Raw genomic sequence first — 19,023 nt, 5'->3', positions numbered from 1 at the left:
AATTTTTATTTAATAATTTTCTAATAGTAAAAATTGGAGATTATGATTTGTTTGCTTGTACTAAATTTAGTATTGTATGAAAAAAAAAGAAAATAAATTTGTGGTGAAAGTGGTTGATTTTCTTATATTAATTTGAAAATAAATTAAGAAATCAAATGAAATTTAATGTCCTTTTATAATTATATAATTATTATGTCGCATTCATAATGGATTATATAGTTTCATTATAACAATGATATTATAAGATTTTAATAATCCATTGTCTATAACTCATAATTGAGTTTGTAAGCCTAAAATACTTATGGATTACCTTAGATTTTTTCCATATTTAGTATTTGTTTCCCATAATATTTTGGTCATTATACTTAAAATTTATATTTTAAAAGATTCTTTCAACATAATCTTATTTAAAAAGTAAAAAATAAAATTATCCTCAAGTATTGAAGGACTTTATCCAATATTTTTTTTCTTCAAATGAGTACTAAACAAGTAACCAAACAATTTTTTAAAATGAAACAAATAAGAAGTATTTAAATATTTAATGATATTTAACTATGTTTAGTTTCTTAATATAATAATACTTTGACAGTTGTTTAAATTACTAAATTATCACATCTTATTAATCAAGTAAATTATAAATTATTTTTCCAATATTTTTTCTAATCTAATCTACTTGACTTTCCATTTTTTTTTTCCATTCTTTTAACACTCTAAATGAGTTGAAGCCCACCGATCCACCAAACAGTATCTGTGGCATCTCCGTCACTGATATCCTATCCATTATCAAGAGATAAAATAAGTACTCAAATACCTTGCGCCAAAATCTCCACAACGAACGAACTTACCTGAATTGAAAGACCCGTGCATATATCATGGTCGATAACACCAAAACGGTGCGTTTCGGCATCTTAGGCTGCGCCAACATTGCTCGGAAAGTGGCTCGAGCCATTGCCCTTGCCCCCAACGCCACTCTCTGCGCCGTCGCGAGCCGTTCCAAGGAGAAGGCAGAGAGGTTTGCCGCCGAGAACGGGTTTCCAGCAAGCGTGAGGGTTTACGGGAGCTACGATCAGGTGTTGGAGGACCCAGGCGTGGACGCCGTGTACGTGCCTCTCCCCACGAGTCTGCACGTGCGGTGGGCGGTTATGGCTGCCGGTAGAAAGAAACACGTGCTGGTGGAGAAGCCCGCGGCTCTTGACGCGGCGGAGCTTGACCGGATCCTGGCAGCGGTTGAATCTAACGGCGTGCAGTTCATGGATGGGAGCATGTGGTTGCATCACCCTAGAACTGCCCACATCCAACACTTGTGCTGTGTTCCTCGCTCTGCTAATTTCATTGGACCAATTCATTTTGTGAGTAATCCAATTCATTTGATTTATTTAGTTATTATTATACTTTTGTTAGTTCAAACATTGTCACATAATGAGAGAATATTTCATTACTCTTTCTGATTTCGTGGAAATTAAAGTCCATTGTTAAAAAAATCTGACACGTTTTATAATCTGCCAATTTTTTGAAGATTCACAGTACATCAACTATGGCAGCAACACCTGAATTTTTAGCGAGTGATATTAGGGTAAAGCCAGAGTTGGATGGTCTTGGTGCACTTGGTGACTTGGCCTGGTACTGCATTGGTGCTTCCTTGTGGGCAAAGGGCTACCAATTACCAATCACTGTGACTGCTCTTCCTGATTTCACAAGAAACAGTGCGGGAGTCATCTTGTCCATCACAGCCTCTTTGCTGTGGGACCAACCAAACCAAACACTAGCAACCATTCACTGCTCCTTTCTTTCTCACACCTCCATGGACCTGGCCATATGTGGTTCCGATGGCTCTGTACATCTCAGGGACTTCATAATCCCGTACCAAGAGACTAGTGCCTCGTTTGACCTCACATTTGGAGCCAAGTTTGTTGACCTTCACATTGGGTGGAATGTGAAACCAGAGGAGGTTCATGTGGTCAATGAGCTCCCTCAAGAAGCTCTAATGGTGCAAGAGTTTTCTAGGCTTGTTGCAGGTATTAGAGATTGTGGGTCTCAACCGTCTACCAAATGGCCTGAAATCAGTAGAAAGACCCAACTGGTAGTTGATGCAGTAAATAAGTCTCTAGACCTTGGCTGCAAACCTGTTTCCTTGTAGAAGGATGGTTGCAAACATGTAGCAAATAATCCAACACCTTCTTAAAACACCCTCATTGCCAGCAGAAACGCCCTTAACCCAACCGAGTGTTTCAAAATTGGAATAGATCACCATGGTCTAGTAAAGAAGGCAGCTTTTGGAACAGCTATTCCAGATCAGTTTCGAGGAGTGATTGTAACAAGAGATATACTCTCTCAGAATCGTCAATGTTCCTGTAAGTAGTATGTATGAAGATAAAAATTTGCCATCGGAACCATTTATCATCTTCCGTTAATTATAGCTTTTCAATTCAGTCACTAGTAAAATTAGGGGATGTGCTGTGGAGACGTGTGGAACTTTAGGACAGAAATCATCACCCTTAAGGATCTAGCAGATTACTGTTGGGAAAAACAGAGATTTACAAAAATGTTTGCGTAGGTTTTGAATTTAAAAAGTTTGCAAATTTGACGAGTATAGTAGACAAGAAATTCAAAAACATAATAAATTAACTAGAATTCCAATTCTTGAAAATATGGGACTGCAATGCCTGGGATTGCAACGGAAACTGAAGGCATCAGGAAATTTTGCAAAATCTACAATCAGTGCCATGGAAGTATGTTGAGAAACATGTTGTCTGAGTTGCACAGCAGCAACACACTGGTAGGGTTTAGCCTGGACTCTAGAACAGGATTCACACATATGCTCTTGTTTAGTCCACAGATAAGACTGTTCAAGAACTTCTTCTGAACGTTGATCCTGATTTTTGTCCATCTGGAATAGGGCTCAGTCTAAATAAACTCGCTTGCATCAACCTCACTTTACTTGAATTCAATTTTTTCTGCAATTTCTCAAACTAAATGTCAGCAGCTCCTTCGTAAATCTCTAGCTGTAGTTTGTTGGTGGCTGCAAGCAAATCTCAGTCAGGCCAATGCACCAGCACTCGCGGCTTCAGTAATCCTTCTGTAATATCAACTTTCGAGCACAAACTCTTCACACAGCATTTGGTTGCATTGGAATTCCAAGCTTGCAACACATAATACTGTCGGTTGTTTGATGAACCTTAGACATATCAGTTTCCTCTGCCATGTCTGATGAACTAAACATGTTGATGATGAAACGAATATAGTATTCCCCTGTTCAAATTAGCATGGGTAAGCAGAAGGATTAAAGGAAGTTTTCAATTGAAAAAATAATAATAAACAAAAAGAAAACGGGTTCTTTGTAAATAAGGAGGAATTATAAGACCCTGTTGAAAAAATCCAAAACTCAGTGTGAAAATTATTTGGTAGGACAAAGACACAAATATGAATATAGTCTATAGAACGCAAGGTTAAAGAACAATCAGTAAAATTTATAAGAAACATAAATATTTAGAATCTTTCTCACAAAAATGATGAGAAGTAAAGTTCAAATTAATAATAATTAGTAAAATAATTTATATTTTTTATTTAATTTTTAAATGTGGTTTATTTATTTTAAGTTGTTTATATTTCAGATTAAATTAAAATTAGAAATATGATTATTAAAAATCCAGTTTAAACCAGTTTTTAATACTAATTTTGAATACCTTTTACATATTATTTTTTATCAAATTAACATATTTTTCGAATTGATTATGAAACAATGTTCAATTATAATATTTTTAGACTTCAACATTATATTTTGCTGATTAACAAAGATATAATAATATTTATAGTATACAAGTATATATGACTGAATATGTTCAAAAAAATATATGTATATTATAACAATAGGTATAAGTGCAAGACAAAATAAATCACAGCATCTATATTCGCATACATAATATTTTTCCTATTTAATATTTTATGTGAGTTCAGTGTGGTCGGAATAGAATAGTCATTCCTTGTTTGTACCCCTGATTTTTATACTTGTTTAAGAAAATTATGCATAAAATATATTTAAATGGATTTCTCAAAAATACTCATAATATTAAAATAACATTAAAAGAAAAATAAAAAACCTACATAAATTAAAATTCATTTAAACACACCTCAAAAATAAAAAATGATAATTAAAGGTTATTTATAATTAAATTGTATATAAATTAGTTAATTGATTAAAAAATTAAATTCATTTTTTATATTAAAGTTGGTCCAATGATGTCATAAATTAACACTGTCCAATATCTTCATTCTTATGAGAAACTCAGACTTATATTAGAGGTGTAGGCCATGCATGAATCACACCGTCCACGTGGAAGATAAAGCTCAAAAGATGCTGCCGAAGTGCTTCTCGCTCTATGACGTGTTCATCTTCACACTAAATTTGCAGTCACACGTGGGACCCACCTTGATGCAACTCTTCTCCCCATTCTTAACAAAAAAGATAACAAAAAATAGATTCGAATCACATACTCTTTCTCCTCTGCAATTGAAAATGGCAGAAAGTTCCAAAGCCAATGGTAATGGTAACGACATCTACGTTAAAGAAGAAAAAGAAGAAGAAGAAGAAGAAGAAGAAGAAGTGAAGTTGAAGCAGAAGAAGAGAACAGTGAACGATTCCTTGCCGGAAGTCCTTAACCGCATCGCCTCCGCCATTCTCTTTCCGGAACCCGGTGACGATGGATCTGTAATTCATCGGATCAAGGTCTCCGTCACCGAAAACGCTCCGCTCCTTCCGGAAGCTTCCAGAAACTCCGCCCGCGACGTTCTCCTCTGGTCTCGCGGCGGCACTCCCCTCCGCGCGCTCTTCGTCATCTCCGTAAGAATAAATTATTCAATCGAGTTGTATTTCTTCGATTTGTTGATTGAATGACGTTGCCTCACCGTTTAAGAATCTCTTCGTTCTTCTAGCTTTTGCAGGATGTGACTTTAGCTTCTGCATGCGTTTCTATTGGTTAAATCTTTCAATCAAGTAGATTGACCTCAGTGTAACTAACTGATTTTTAACTTGAAGCGTTTTGTTTTTAAAACGTTCAGAATTTAATTAGGACGTGCATAGAGGTCTGTTTACACTTTTACACTAATTTCTAATCACGAATTGGTAGGTTTTTCTGTCTGTTTGGATAAGTGTTTGCGACATTGATTTTAGTTGAAATTGATTTTGAAGTGAAATTTATTTCTATTTTGACGTTTTTTATTTAAAAGCAAATCAGTAGAAAAATTTAGTGTAAGAATCTTGATCCAATACAAATTGTACCTAAAGTTGTTTCACCTCAATTTTGGATACAGTCGATTTCGCAAAATATGAAATCAAACTTGCCACCTTTGTAAAAAATCTCGTTAAGAAATCCAATAAAGATGCATTGTTTTGTATTAAGAAGTAGTGGTTTCGAGAAGTTATAGCATTGTATTGTAGATGTAAAAGTAAGCTAATGATAAAATATGCTTAAAGAGATGTTTTGATGGAGTTGTTAACACGCAGATTATCATCATTAGATTTCAAAGCATGCAGGGTTTGTTTCTTTTCGTGAGATTGAACATTGGAGTAATCACAAGGAAATGCATGCGGCATGATTGTCACTTATCAGATTTGTTGTCGTTTAATTACATGTTACATACGTTTCTAAAAGATTAAGTTGAAGTAAAATAAAAACTGTATAATATTCATGTCAAGGAAGATTTATGATAACATAATTTTCTCTTTTGTTTAGAATGTTTATGATTTTGTTTTTCCTCACTGCTGCAGGCTGGGACAGTTGCTTTTGTTGCTTTGACAGGACTGCTTGTGTTTATGCTTTTCCTTCTGTCTGCGACCATAAATGCCATAGTCATATCGCTGCTGATATCTTTGGCAGCTGCAGGAGGATTCTTGGCTCTTTTCTTTGCTTTTGTTACGGCTATATACATCGGAGCATTATCAATTGCCATATTTGCTATTTCACTTACCACATTTTGGGCATTTGTGGCTATTCTGATAATCACAGGTAACAAGTTGCTTGGTCACCATCCTTTCCTCTTTCATTTTCCATGCTTCGTGTTTTTGGTTTGATTTTGTTTGCGGTTACGTTGTTATAGAAACTTTAATTAATTCTGTGAAATTCAATTGTTTGAGTACAAATATAGACATATATCTCTTCAACAAGATGTGCCTCTGAATAAAATTTAAGATATAAACTGCATCTTTTTGTTGCAAATAGGCAGACATTTGTCAGATTAAATGGCTCTACTATTGGTTGTTTCCTTCCCACTGTAGAAAAGTTCTTCTGTATACTGGCAGTAAGATTGTACTTGTTTCCATTCCTAGTCACTGAATGTATATACATTGATCAAATGGATGTTTAATTTTTTTGAATATAATTGCACTGGTATTGCCATTTTGCTTATCTTAGTGAAAATACCACCTACTGAATTCCTAATGAACATAGGTGATGTAATGACTTATATATATGTCTACTATCAGAATTTTGCTTCACTCAGGAGTTTACCAATTAAACACTTTCCATAGACCAATATTTCCTGATGTGCTGGATTACCGCAATAGAATTTCAATAAAATTATAGAATATTTATACGAAGATCAAAGCTACCAGGGAGATTCTATGGCATCACTCACTTAACTGGAACTGATTTTATCCTCTTCAATCTAAAAATAATATTATGTTGATGTTTCTTTGATGGATTTTCATAATGTTGCTATTTCTTTATCATTCTTATTTTTTCTGTGGGTTAACTCTACTGAACATGAAAATCAATTTGAATCAGGCTGGACTGGATTCATTTATTCGGTGTGGGTGGTAATTAGAAAGAGCTTTGGATTTGCTCAAAAATCGTTGGGCGTGACTGGCTCTGCAATTTCATCTTACAGTACTGCACGGCATGCCCACCAAATACACACAAATTCGAAGCAGTAGGGGATGATAACAAATGGAAACTCGTGTACAAATCTTAAGCTGCATGTCCGTTTTGGAATGACACTTGCTTCTATTGGCTGGTATGAAGCCTTGATCTTAGATCCTTCATATGGTTTCAATCCCTATCCTTTGTTCCATATCAATGAATTGAGAGATGTTTAGATAAATAAGCCAGGTTATTGTGTTGCAACTTATAACCGATATGAAATTACATTTCTGTGTAAATGATGTAATTTTGGAACGAGGAATGTTTGTTGCATTTGTGGGAACAAAGATGTACATGCATGCATATAGTTGTATATATTTACATTCTGTTTTAAAGCTAGTATGCAGAATTCCGGATTGGCATTCCTCTTTTTCTTTTTTTATCTTTTGACCTGTGATAGAGGACGGATTTTATTCCACCACGAAAACAGGGGTTGGACAAGCACAAAAGAAAGGGCAAACTTAAAAAGTGAGAAATACTCCGAATCCTGGAAAACAAGGCCTTTCTTTAAGGCTTATGTTGGTGGCCCTTTGGTAATTTACTGAAATCAAATACTCACCCCGTTGTACAGTTTGTATTTAAAATTCGTTTTTGAAAATCTGAGATTAATTTGGGAATAAACTTTGATCAAATTTAACCTTTTAAAATAAGTTTTATTAAAATGACAAACAAAGTATAGGGTGAAAATAGTGAAAATTTGAGTGAGAATATCAAAGGCCTATATAAGTTTTATGATTAAAACTGATAGGCTGACCCAAACTTGTTAGTTTGGGTTGAGTTTTTTGTTGTTTGGGTCAAATTCAGCAGTTGAGTAAATCAAATTTTGGTGAATTTGGACAAAGAGTTTATGTTTCAGCTACAAGATAGAGCTTGCATTTGCACATAAAACAATTCTTGCTGAAAGTTTGTTTAAATTCCTCAAGTTCTTCGGCTGTCTCTATAAAATAACTATGAAGAGTGCTTTACGTGTATAAAACTTGTAATTTAACATCTTCTCATAGTTTATTTTCTTGTTTTATCTGTGTTTATTATGCGCATTGAAATAGATTTAATTTGCTTTAAGTTTTAATGCTAAAATCATTGTTAATAATATTTTAGATTAACATTTAAGTTTAATGCACCAATATAATCTTAAGCTTAAGTAATATGTATAAAGAAAAATAAAATATTTATAACAATAAATACTTTTATTATTAATAGTAACTACTTTATTATAGTAATTATGGATAAATTAAAGAAATAAGGCATTTAAAAATGAAAAGGAAATTAGGGAATAAATTATTAAAATCAAGGCACATCACTTCTATTGATGTGATGTAAGATGATTTAAAATTGATTTTTTTTTTATTAAGAATGTTTAAAATTACACGTGAAAAATCAATTTATTAAATATGATATACTATATCAAAACCTTAATCATACAGGAAATTAAAATAAAATGTAAAAATATAATTTGTAATGAATAAAAATTATAATTAAATACACAATACGGAAGTGACAACTTCATTCTGGTTATCTTATTCTTGGGAATAAGAAATCCCGACTTAAAGCTTTATTTAGTAATTAATTACATGCTCAATTAAGATACTAATTTGATTTATTAGTTGCGTTTGTTCTTATTTTTCTGCGAATTGAATATTCATGAATAAAGTTAGACACTTATTATAATTACTTCCAATTTAAATATTAAACTAAGTCTCGAAAATGAAGTTAGGCAACGTAATATGATAGTCTAAGAACAAAGTTTATCAGTAATGAAATCACAATGGATTCTATATCTTGATCTTAATTAGCATTTGCCTGATCATTAAGAAAATGGGATTCTTAGTAGGAGAATATAGTGAACTAAAGGAATTGAATTTCAACTAACATAGTAAATTTGGTCTTTAAGTTCATTTCTAAAACTGGGATTAAGATAAATCTGGATTCCCTGAATAAGGATGGTGAAGACGTATACTCTAACGTTTCTGTACTGTAAAATCCTTTATTTTAGTTAGTTTCATCACTTCCTTCTAATTTTCTATATTAGTTTACGTATTGCATTACTTTACTTGTCCAAATCGTAATCAAATTCCTCACTGTCCATAAAGTTGAGTTCGAATAAAAATGAATTTGTAATATTGATTCTTTGTACACAAATGTCTTCGCACAACATTTTTTACTCACTTTATATTCTGTGATTCGATATTGCAATAATTGTTGAGTTTGTATCAATACATTGATGTATCAATTTTCACTTGTATAATTTAAAAAAAGTTAATGTTAAAAATAAATCCAAGTTTTCACTTTTATTCTTTTAAGAGTTATATTGTAAGAATAAGTTTTTTCAGGTTTAGAATGGATAATTTTAAAAACATAAATGATAACATTTTAAGCCGTGGTAATAAAGAATATAATTTGGAATCCTAACATTTAATTACTTATTTATTAAAAAGTCGCTATTTCACTAAATTCATTTTTTTTAATCTTCTTTTTAATTTTATGATACTTTTTGAAATCTTTTATTTTTTCAATAAATCTTTCCATTCAGGAGGTGACTGAATTAAAATCAACTTTTGCTGCCTGAGTTGGTCTAATTCTTTAATGGTCTTTTATTTGGTTAGGTGTATTATAGGGTTTTTAGAGTTTTTGAGGATTTTCTAGTTTTTCTTTCCATTTAGAATTGGAGTTCTTATCACTTTAGGAAATAAGAGTTGACATAAGATTTAGTACAAGAGCAATTGTGATTATAGATTATTGTGGATAGTTGAATGATAGAGGATTTCTATCGGTGTTAGATTATCTTGTATGTAAACACTAAAAAAAAAAATTGTGAAATAGAAACTATTTTTTAAAGACCAAAATAATTAGTTGTAATAATAATTAAATTAAAAATTATTTTAGGAACTAAAAAAGATATTAGTTTTTAAATTAGTTTTTATTATTGTTAAATAGTTTCTAAATTGGTATCTAATTAGCAATCAATGTTTTCACTACCAAATTTAGAAATTAAATAATTACTAATTAGATACCAATTTAGAAATTATTTAACAATAATAGAAACTCATCTAGAAACCAACATTTTTTTAGTTTCTAAAATAGTCTTTAATTTAATTATTATTGTAACTAATTATTTTGATCTCTAAAAATTGGTTTCTATTTCATAATTTTCTTGTAGTGACATTCCATACCATAATTAAGATTTTTTTTTTCCAAAAAAATAAATAAAATTAAAGTTGTGTCATGTGTGATAGGGAGATTAAGAGTACATATAACTTATTTTTCACATGAAATGAAGTTGTAAGAATTTGGAACATAAATGCTAAGTGGTTAGGATTTGTTTCGATACATCATGGAGCAACTCATTCGACTTTGCGAGTTTTAATAAAAAAAGAAAAAGAATATTAAGTTTTTTTGGATAGTCTGCTCTAGAAGATATGGACTTTGAGAAACAATATCATTTTTCACAATCACACCAACAAATATTTACGATGCTACAAGTAAAATCTTGATAGGGCTAAGGTTGTCTATATACACTTTTCCTTCTACTGTATAATCCTTAGCACATTTTTGCCTTTCTTTTTATTCTTTTCACATGTCAAGATCTATATACATTTCTTGATCTTCACCACAGTCCCTGTAACTCTACAATGAGCTCGAACTACTACGTCAATGCTGTCTTCATATGCATGTTTATTTATGAATAATGGTTTTATTTCACGAGACTCCACAATTTATTAGTTTAAAATTAGTACAGTAATCACTATGCAATGGTTTCTGGTCTCTTTGGTTTGAACGTAAACCTCTTATTGTCGGAATACTTGTTATGAAGTTTCAATCCTGCTGATGATTTTCTTCTCGTGTGAAATGCCATAACTGTTACTGAATATTTTAGTAGGGTTTGATATATACGCTGAGAAAAAGAATGAGAGCAAGAGAACAAAAAAAAGAAAGGAGAATACGATGAGTTTTCTATTTCTTCCCCTTCCTCTCTATGTTTCTTCACTGTTGTTCTGCATTTGCAGCTACATAAGTTTGTTGCTGTATCTCCTCCTCACCAATAAATAAAATATAAATACAAGAAAAGGTTAACCAAAACTGTTCAGGAACCAAGGAAACTTCCAAAATGAACTTACTAGAATTCTATATAGGGCTTTTCTTCTTCTGCTTGAATATATATTTATAGTGATGATGATGATGATGATGTTATCATTGTTACCGTAGGTGTTAATTAAACTAAAGAAGCACACTAGCTAGCTACAATAAGAGAATTAAACCAATGAAAATTAGGCTTGTCCTTTGCCATTCCAATCTGGTCTCCCTAATGTGAACTCCAAGCTTGGGTTCTTGCATTCTAAATTTGATGATCCTGACAAGCTGTTCTTCAGTTGGCTTGAATCACAATCCTGCTACACAAAACAATCATTCGTACACCAATAGTTTCAAACTACTATATTCACTAATTATGTGAGATCAGTTACCTAGATCACATCACGTTATCAGTCAAAGTTAAAAACTAAAGTTTTCCAACAATCTCGAGTTAAATAAGGAGTACCAAATGGTTTTTATAATTTAAGAATATCTTATACAAATACTTCATGATAAGAATGTGAAATGGTCACAACAAATCAAAGTACATAACCTATGGTAGTACCTGAATTTGATGCCCTCCTGATATTTGTTGTGACTGGAAGATCGGGGGTCGGAAACCATTTATGTCGTTAGAACTGTTTTGTGGCCATGCTTCTCTATTGCTGATATCAGATTCATTCATATATCAGAAGGACACAGTCAAACAAAGAAGAAATTTCATTAGTGTCATTGCTCCTACAGATCATATACCATATATATCATCACAAACTATTTAATTTTTTTTGTTGAATTGTAAAACTTCTCTATATGTGTGTTTTGCAGTAAATAGATTAATCTCCGCAATTCACACCGCAAAAACTACAGGTAAAAACTGTAGAATGAACTAATACAAAGGAGCACTCAAGGTACTTCAATCTTTATACAAAATAAGATTCTTATCAAACCTTGCACACCAAAAGAGTAAAACAACTAGTTACAAAACAGTAGATTGTCCTTAACTGACTACCAAACACTCCTTCCAACTGTTACCCAAAGCAAAACAACACCACTGATGAACCTGTTAAAAGCAAAGTGACCATGTCTAGCCTAACAAAAGTAACAGAAAATGTGCCATGCACATACAAAATACTATGCTTTGAAAGATAACTTCGACTGCTGCTACTGCATTTCACTGCCATATTACCACTGTCATTGCTTTGAAAAGTTTTTGGTGTATTAATTTAAGGACGGACATAGTTGGTAGGAGAGGAAATTTCATTTCTGGGCGAAGAAAGTTATATATATGCTTCATATGTCTTAACAGAATTCCAAGATCATAGCATTCAAATCATGGTGGTGCAATGGAAAAAAAAGTGAAAACACTTGGATAAAAATCACATTCTAGTCTTTTGGGCTCAATCCACTCTACATTGTTGGCGTATATGTGTTTGTATACTTGTTCTCCAAATGAGATAACCTTATATTCAATTCCGGAATATCAACAAGTAAAGACTAACCCAGTTGAGTTTTTCCTTTCCATACACAATACTTGAAATTTAAAACCTGTTAAACAAGAATCAGATATGTATCAACTATATCTATTGATATTCTCCTATATATGAGTGTCTTGAGAAAAAAATCATGAATATCTTTCACTCATTTTTTCTATCTTAATCATGACACCCTAAACCACTTTAATGAATTACATGAATCTATTATAAAATCATCAAAGTCATATCTGATCATAGCATAAAGCCTGGCAGTCAACACAACTACACAAGAGATTGAAAAAGATATATGTCGTCTAATCACAGTCACGAAATATCTTTTATATATTTAATGTTGTCACTTCATCTCAGAGGTAGCTAGGAATGAAAACCAGGAGGAGCAAACTAACTTAGCTTCTATTAACTTCTGCTTCTGGACTTAATTTCAAAGATAGAATCACACATGTTTCAAACTAGAATCGCATGCATATATATAAATTCGAAAAGTGTCTTATATTTGTAATCCACACAAAAATCTAGATTTAGCTAATATAAGCTGCGAAAATTTTAACCCAACTTGTAAACTTTGGGTGTTGAACTACTTTTCTTGGTATGAAATTTTATTTTTATTGCATTGAAAGGGAATAAATTAAAACAAACAAAAGCCTACATATTGCAGTCGTGACAAACACTATATAAAAAAATGATGTAGTTCTTTCCAGAAGTACTGTCAATAAACACTGTATAAAAAAAAGTAAGAAAAGACTCATTACGATATTTTGATGTGGACAGGCAAGCACATGGTAACTGCCAGTTACACGTACAATAAAACTCCATTATTATAACATAAGAATTATGAGCCTTTTTCTTCCACCAAACGTGACGTTTATTTTGATGTGAATTTTTTAGATCAGAGTTTAAGTTTACTTTCAATCGTACGCCAGACAGAAGGTGTGGTGTTAGTCTAAAGTTTAGTAAATCCAGAAACCGAATAAGAGAGTGAATTCATGGTCATGATGAAGGCATTAATTAGATGCATGAATATTAATATAGATAGTTGAAGAGAATGAATGAAATAAAATAAAATATTTAAGTGATCTTCTGACCCTTAAAAAACGAAATAGAGTAACATAATGGAGAAAAACCACCTAAATCCTACTGAATAAAGCTATTATATGTATAGTAATTTGTAATTAAATGAAAGTATATATAACTATTTTATCTTGTAATAGCATAACGTTCTTCTCTTTTTATATGAAAGTACAAACTCAAAAAGATAAAAAAGGTTACAGACTATCTTTACTTGCAAGAGAGGCAATTCAACCACTTGGAGTATATAAATCTATCTTTTGCTCTTTTTTGGGGAATATAAACTTATGTGGATTCCGTTGCAACGTTAATCACTTAGTTATTCAAAATTAATTGGTGCAATAACTAATTAATTACATGTTAATCTATCCAGCATTTTCTGTCACAAACTCTTCAAGCTAAAAGCAAAGAAACACCATTTCAAGAGAAAACTTAGTCAAATAAGAACATTTCCCCACTTTATACAATATTTTTCAAAATACATTATTTTCTAAGTAGAAAAAACCTTGAAGGAAAACAACCTCAATACGAAGAATTTAACCACTTGTGTTTTATTCTAACAATCACAATTTTGACAGCATTCGATAATTAAGATCGAATAAGCATCGAGAGTAGTTACTGGTTAGTGGGTAGCAATCGAGAGACACAGTTCTAAAGGGAGAAAAGAGAGGGGGCAAAAAGAAAAGTGATTGAGAAACTGAGGGTTGCTTTCCTTTTATGCTGATTAACGTTGGATTATGTCTTGTAGCTTTCTTTTGACATTGGCTACATATATCTAAGGCGAAAAAATTAACCAAGGTACAAAGATATATAAAGGAAAGAAAAGAAAGAAGAAAATCAAACACAAGTAAAGCAAAAGCTGCCACAAGAACCCTTTTTATTCTTCATAAAAAAGAGTGAGGTTGGACGTGGGTTTGCGTTGATTTCTAAGAGATACCATGCAAAAGCAAAAGCTAACAAATCAAACAACGCAGTGTCCCAAAACAAACCAAAAACGTACGTCCATGCAAGCACAAAAAACATATGAAACCATTTTTATAGTGTATAAAATGAGAAAGAGGAATTGATAATAATGGTAATATATTTACCTTGAAGAGTTACTCCATAGAGTATTGGCGGAAGAGTAATCCATATCTTGTTGCACTGCTCGATCTGAAAGGCTTCTTTGATCTGAAAATTGACGCATTCCACCGCTGCTTCCCATTGGAGACATGTCATCTTCTCCTGATCCATCTGAAAGGCCTGCAACAAAAACAATCACACATTATTCACATTCAACATCTTTGTATGTATAAATATTAATTAATATATGTGCGCATGCATGCACGCATCTTCATAATTTTTATATAATATGTCTTGGAGTAATGTGGAAGTCTTCTTGGATATCTTTTTTATATATATATTTGTTGAAAGCCTTAGTTAGAAACAGTATAAGGCTAAGAGAGTACGGTAGAAAACAAAGGGAATATATAATACTTGCGGTGAAAAAACCGAATAGTATAGTAGTAGAAAATGTCTGAAAAGAACGAGGTAAGTAGCATTTTCATTTATTTAGTTTTACATAAAAACGAAATAACTATGAAAAAAGGGTGAAAGTGGAGCAATATGAATTACCTGAAGAAGCAGCAGCAGGCTTGTCAGTGGTCTTCACAGTTCTATACATCTGGAAAGAATTAACACAAAAACAAGGCATTTTCATTTCCACAATTTAAAGAGAACTTAAACAAGTACACTCACACACGTATATATAGATAGATAGATAGATAGATACATAGTTAGTGTATAATTATTGGTGACATAAATTAAATAAAATAGCTGGTGATTCCCATTTAGATCCCCTTGCATTGTCTCTCTATCCCTATGTTATAGCTGTGGATTGTCTGAGTTTCCTCATTAATCACGAGGTTGATGTTTGATAAGGTGGTAATGAGAGGTGTATTATTGGTAAATGATGACTTTTGTCTGTTGTTTTTCTCTCTCTATAAGCAGAAGCTGTGTGTGTCTGGTTGTTTCAGACGATAAAGCCTCCAACTAAGCTCACTTCACAGTCTTTAAATTCATCCACTCCCACATTCACTGCTTTCTTCATCGGCGAATGTGCCTCTTGGAGAGACCAAAAAACCGCCCCACAAACAAGATAGAGAGAGAAACCAAACATACCTGCAAATGGCTTTTGACATGAGCTAATGTGAGATCCTTCACATCCATGAGCTCTAGAACTGACTTCGGTGTAGCTCCTAAAATTCATCATCTAAATACATTAGCCAAAAGCCTAAAAGAGGAAAAGAAGAACATGAACCAGAAGAGAAATAAAAAAGAAACCTACCTAACTGTCTAATATTGCACATTCTTTGATTACAAGAAAAGAAGATATAATATGACAAGTGAAGCGAAAGTCAAAAGTTTTTAAAATAAATAAATAAATATTTTTATAACAAGGGAGAAGAAACAGTGGAAAAAAGTTGGGGGAAAAAGATAAGTAATTTATCTTTACTTTCATGGCCACCAAGAAGCTCCACAGCATGGACAAATCGAGCGTGTAGTGTGCTTGTCCACCGCATTCTCGGTGCTCTCATGCTTCTCTTTGTTGGCAACTTGGGCAAAAACCTTGATCTCATCAACCCCGAAGAGGCCTCATGAGACCCTCCAAGTCCAACCCCATAGTGTGATGATGAGTGATGCTGGTGCAATGGATGATGGGATTTGAAGCTCTCCCCAGAAATTCCATTAAACCTTGTGGCCGTGGCAGCCCTATAAGCCGCCGCCGCCGCAGCGGTGGTCCCACCGGAGCTCAAATAGGACATGGGATCCGGGCTACCTGCCGCGGCGGCAAAGTAGGGTGTAGGAGAAGAAGTGAAAGAAGAAGAAGAAGAACACAGAGGCGAACAAGAGGAGGACAAAGAGGGATATGTAGGCATGTGATGATATAAACACATTTTGGCATGATGATCCTTGTCTCCCGAATGTTCCATGGGCAAGAAAGGGAATGAACGGTTGTGATACACCGGAATCCCCTTGATTGGCCTCAATCCTTCCGATGACACATCAAGCAAAGAAACCCCATAATTTATGTGAGCCAAGTGATTAGTGGTGCTTGTTGTTGTTGCTGCTTTCGAAGCACTCCCAGTGCTGGAATGGTTTTGAAGATGATGGAAATGAGCCTGTTGTGTTTGATAATAAGGGTTGCTGTTGTGCGGTGGCCGTTCTTGAATACCTCCTCTTCCTCCGCCACTGAAATTCCTTCCCAAAGAAAGCTCGGTGTGAGCTGGAGAAGCGAAATTTGCGCTTGTTGAATTGTGAGCCTCATAGTGGGTGGCACCACCAGATGTGGTGTTGTTGCAAATCAGAGAAGAGGAAGATGAAGTGCTTGGTGGACTTATGTGAAGGGAAAGATCAGGTGTAGAAGTTGAAGTAGGTTCAATGAAAATCCCTTCCAAGGGCATCTTCTTGAGAAGAAGGGTATATAGCTTGATGGTTACAGAATATATAAGAGAAAAATAAGTACAAAGAGAGAGATGAAGAGATAGAGAGAGAGAGAGAGAGAGTGGTTCTTTTCCTTTATTAAAATCAGATTTTGAGACAAAACAATTAAAGTGCAATATTCAGAGGCAAGAAAGTGTGGAAGAATCGTTTTGTTTTGTTGCTGAGAGAGAGGGTTGAAGAGATGGAATGAGATGAATTGTTTTCTCTCCTCCTCTTCCTCTTTTTAGGCTTTCCCCGGGAAAGAATCTGGAAAGCTAACTCTTGCTATCTGGGAACAAAGCTTTGTGCTTTTGAAAGAAGCAAGAAAAAAGAAAGAATTAATAAGAATAAGAGAAGGAAGAAGATTGTACAGACAGAGAGAGAGAGAGAGAGAGAGAGAGAGAGAGAGAGAGAGAGAGAGAGAGAGAGAGAGAGAGAGAGAGAGAGAAAGCTAAGGGGAAAAGGAAGAATGATAGTAAACAAAAACAGACATAGTGAAGAGAAAGCGGAAGAGTGTGAAGAAAATAGAGAGAGAAAGAGAGACAGATAGATAGGAAGAGATAGGAGGCAGTGATGTTCAGCTAACAGTGGAGAGATGAGAACACAATTTTATTTCTTTCTCTCTTTTTTTTTTCTTTAAACAATTCAACAAAGAAAATATGGTAAAGAATTCCAGAAAGGCATGGAATAGAAAAACAGGAGGATTTGCGTTTTGTTTTCCTCGAGAGTATATCTCGGAAAATGACACTAGTGAGACGTATGATACACAAACATTATTATTATTATTATTATTAATATTATTATTTATTTTGAAAGTGTTGAAGGGTTTTAAATATCTAGAAATGAGAGATTAGAGGATAAGAAGACTACATATGCGGAATTTCCCTAATTTAATACACATTATAGGCGCAATCATCCAAGCTTAAATCAGATATAGGTGATCAACATATGTATATATGTTTGGTTTAGATGAAAGAAACCCCAAATTTCATAAACACGTGATCTTCATTTTAATATTATCACTTTCATCAACAAATTAAATCCTAATATTTTACTTTTTTTTCTACACATATTCACATCTAGTTAACTACCTCAAATCACAATCTAATTGGTTACTACCCAATTCATTTCAATGTTTTAAATTTTCTGTATCATTTTTTTGCAATTATAAACGTTAATTCCTTCATCTTCACTATTATATATTGATTACTGCTTAGTATTTCAGCCCATCATAAACATATGTAAAATGATAATGTATTTATATTAAAGTTTACAACAATTCAATTGAAAACCCTCTTTAGAATATATTTATTAAAAAAACCGCTATTTTCTTACAAAGTTATGCTATTTGTATAATTATAACACTGAGATCATTTATTATAGGTATAACTTTCTTTTACTTGTAAGAATTGAATGATTTACATCAACAGTTGAATCCATATTGTAATCGATATTACAATGTTAAATCACCTCTTCTTAAATAAAGATATATATATATATATATATATATATATAACTTAACTGAAAATTCCTTGTTTACAACATTAAGGGCATTTATTGTTTTTTTACTCCAATATTAGAATAAAACTTGAATTATAAAATTATTTTTAGTTATTGCATTATATTATGTATTACATCATTTATCTCTGTCTGGTTAGATGAAAAACATTTAATATCCAGGAATAATAATAATTATTATTATTATTGTAAAATCTAGAAACTTATTATGTCATAATATGAGTATCTTGTACCTTGTATCCATTAAATTGCAATCCACCGTACGTACTAAAGGCTATTTCATTAGATCTATCTTCCATTGGACACTCCCAAGATTTTTTAAATATTATTACAGCCATTTTTTTAAAATTAAAAAAGATTAATTGTATTATTACAAATTAAACCCATAAATTTACTGTACAAAAATTATGGTGATTCTGTATGAAGCCTTTTTTTTTAAGTCATGTATGTATTAGAAACATAACACAGTCTTCCCCTCTCCTGAATATTTAAATATATTAAGT

The 19,023-nt window shown here is 32.8% G+C and overlaps 3 protein-coding genes across 4 annotated transcripts; 2 read left to right on the top strand and 1 right to left on the bottom strand.

The window, feature by feature from the left end:
- The first annotated feature begins 716 nt into the window (after positions 1 to 716).
- On the top strand, positions 717 to 2,393 carry LOC137814935 (putative oxidoreductase At4g09670). The gene is made up of 2 exons (XM_068617901.2): positions 717 to 1,349; positions 1,517 to 2,393. Exons 1-2 carry the CDS (start codon positions 873 to 875, stop codon positions 2,135 to 2,137), a joined length of 1,098 nt encoding a protein of 365 aa, XP_068474002.1. The 5' UTR covers positions 717 to 872; the 3' UTR covers positions 2,138 to 2,393.
- Positions 2,394 to 4,286: 1,893 nt separating this feature from the next.
- LOC137814934 (uncharacterized) lies at positions 4,287 to 7,276 on the top strand. Its single transcript, XM_068617900.2, has 3 exons — positions 4,287 to 4,837; positions 5,765 to 6,002; positions 6,780 to 7,276. The coding sequence occupies exons 1-3, from the start codon at positions 4,313 to 4,315 to the stop codon at positions 6,926 to 6,928; spliced, it is 912 nt and encodes a 303-aa protein (XP_068474001.2). The 5' UTR covers positions 4,287 to 4,312; the 3' UTR covers positions 6,929 to 7,276.
- Positions 7,277 to 10,830: 3,554 nt separating this feature from the next.
- KAN (Homeodomain-like superfamily protein) lies at positions 10,831 to 17,686 on the bottom strand. Of its 2 annotated transcripts, none has more exons than XM_068617899.2 (6): positions 16,035 to 17,686; positions 15,701 to 15,777; positions 15,155 to 15,203; positions 14,629 to 14,782; positions 11,548 to 11,647; positions 10,831 to 11,299 (listed from the first exon to the last, which is right to left on the bottom strand). In XM_068617899.2, exons 1-6 carry the CDS (start codon positions 16,981 to 16,983, stop codon positions 11,180 to 11,182), a joined length of 1,449 nt encoding a protein of 482 aa, XP_068474000.1. In that variant the 5' UTR covers positions 16,984 to 17,686; the 3' UTR covers positions 10,831 to 11,179. The 2 variants fall into 2 exon arrangements, with proteins under 2 accessions (XP_068474000.1, XP_068473999.1); XM_068617898.2 differs by having other exon boundaries at positions 10,831 to 11,302; positions 16,035 to 17,585.
- Positions 17,687 to 19,023: the final 1,337 nt, after the last annotated feature.

The sequence above is a fragment of the Phaseolus vulgaris genome, chromosome 1 (assembly GCF_051622355.1).
Source record: "Phaseolus vulgaris cultivar YP4 chromosome 1, ASM5162235v1, whole genome shotgun sequence".
Classification (NCBI taxonomy): Eukaryota; Viridiplantae; Streptophyta; class Magnoliopsida; order Fabales; family Fabaceae; genus Phaseolus; species Phaseolus vulgaris.
This window is presented reverse-complemented; position numbering and strand designations above follow the sequence as displayed.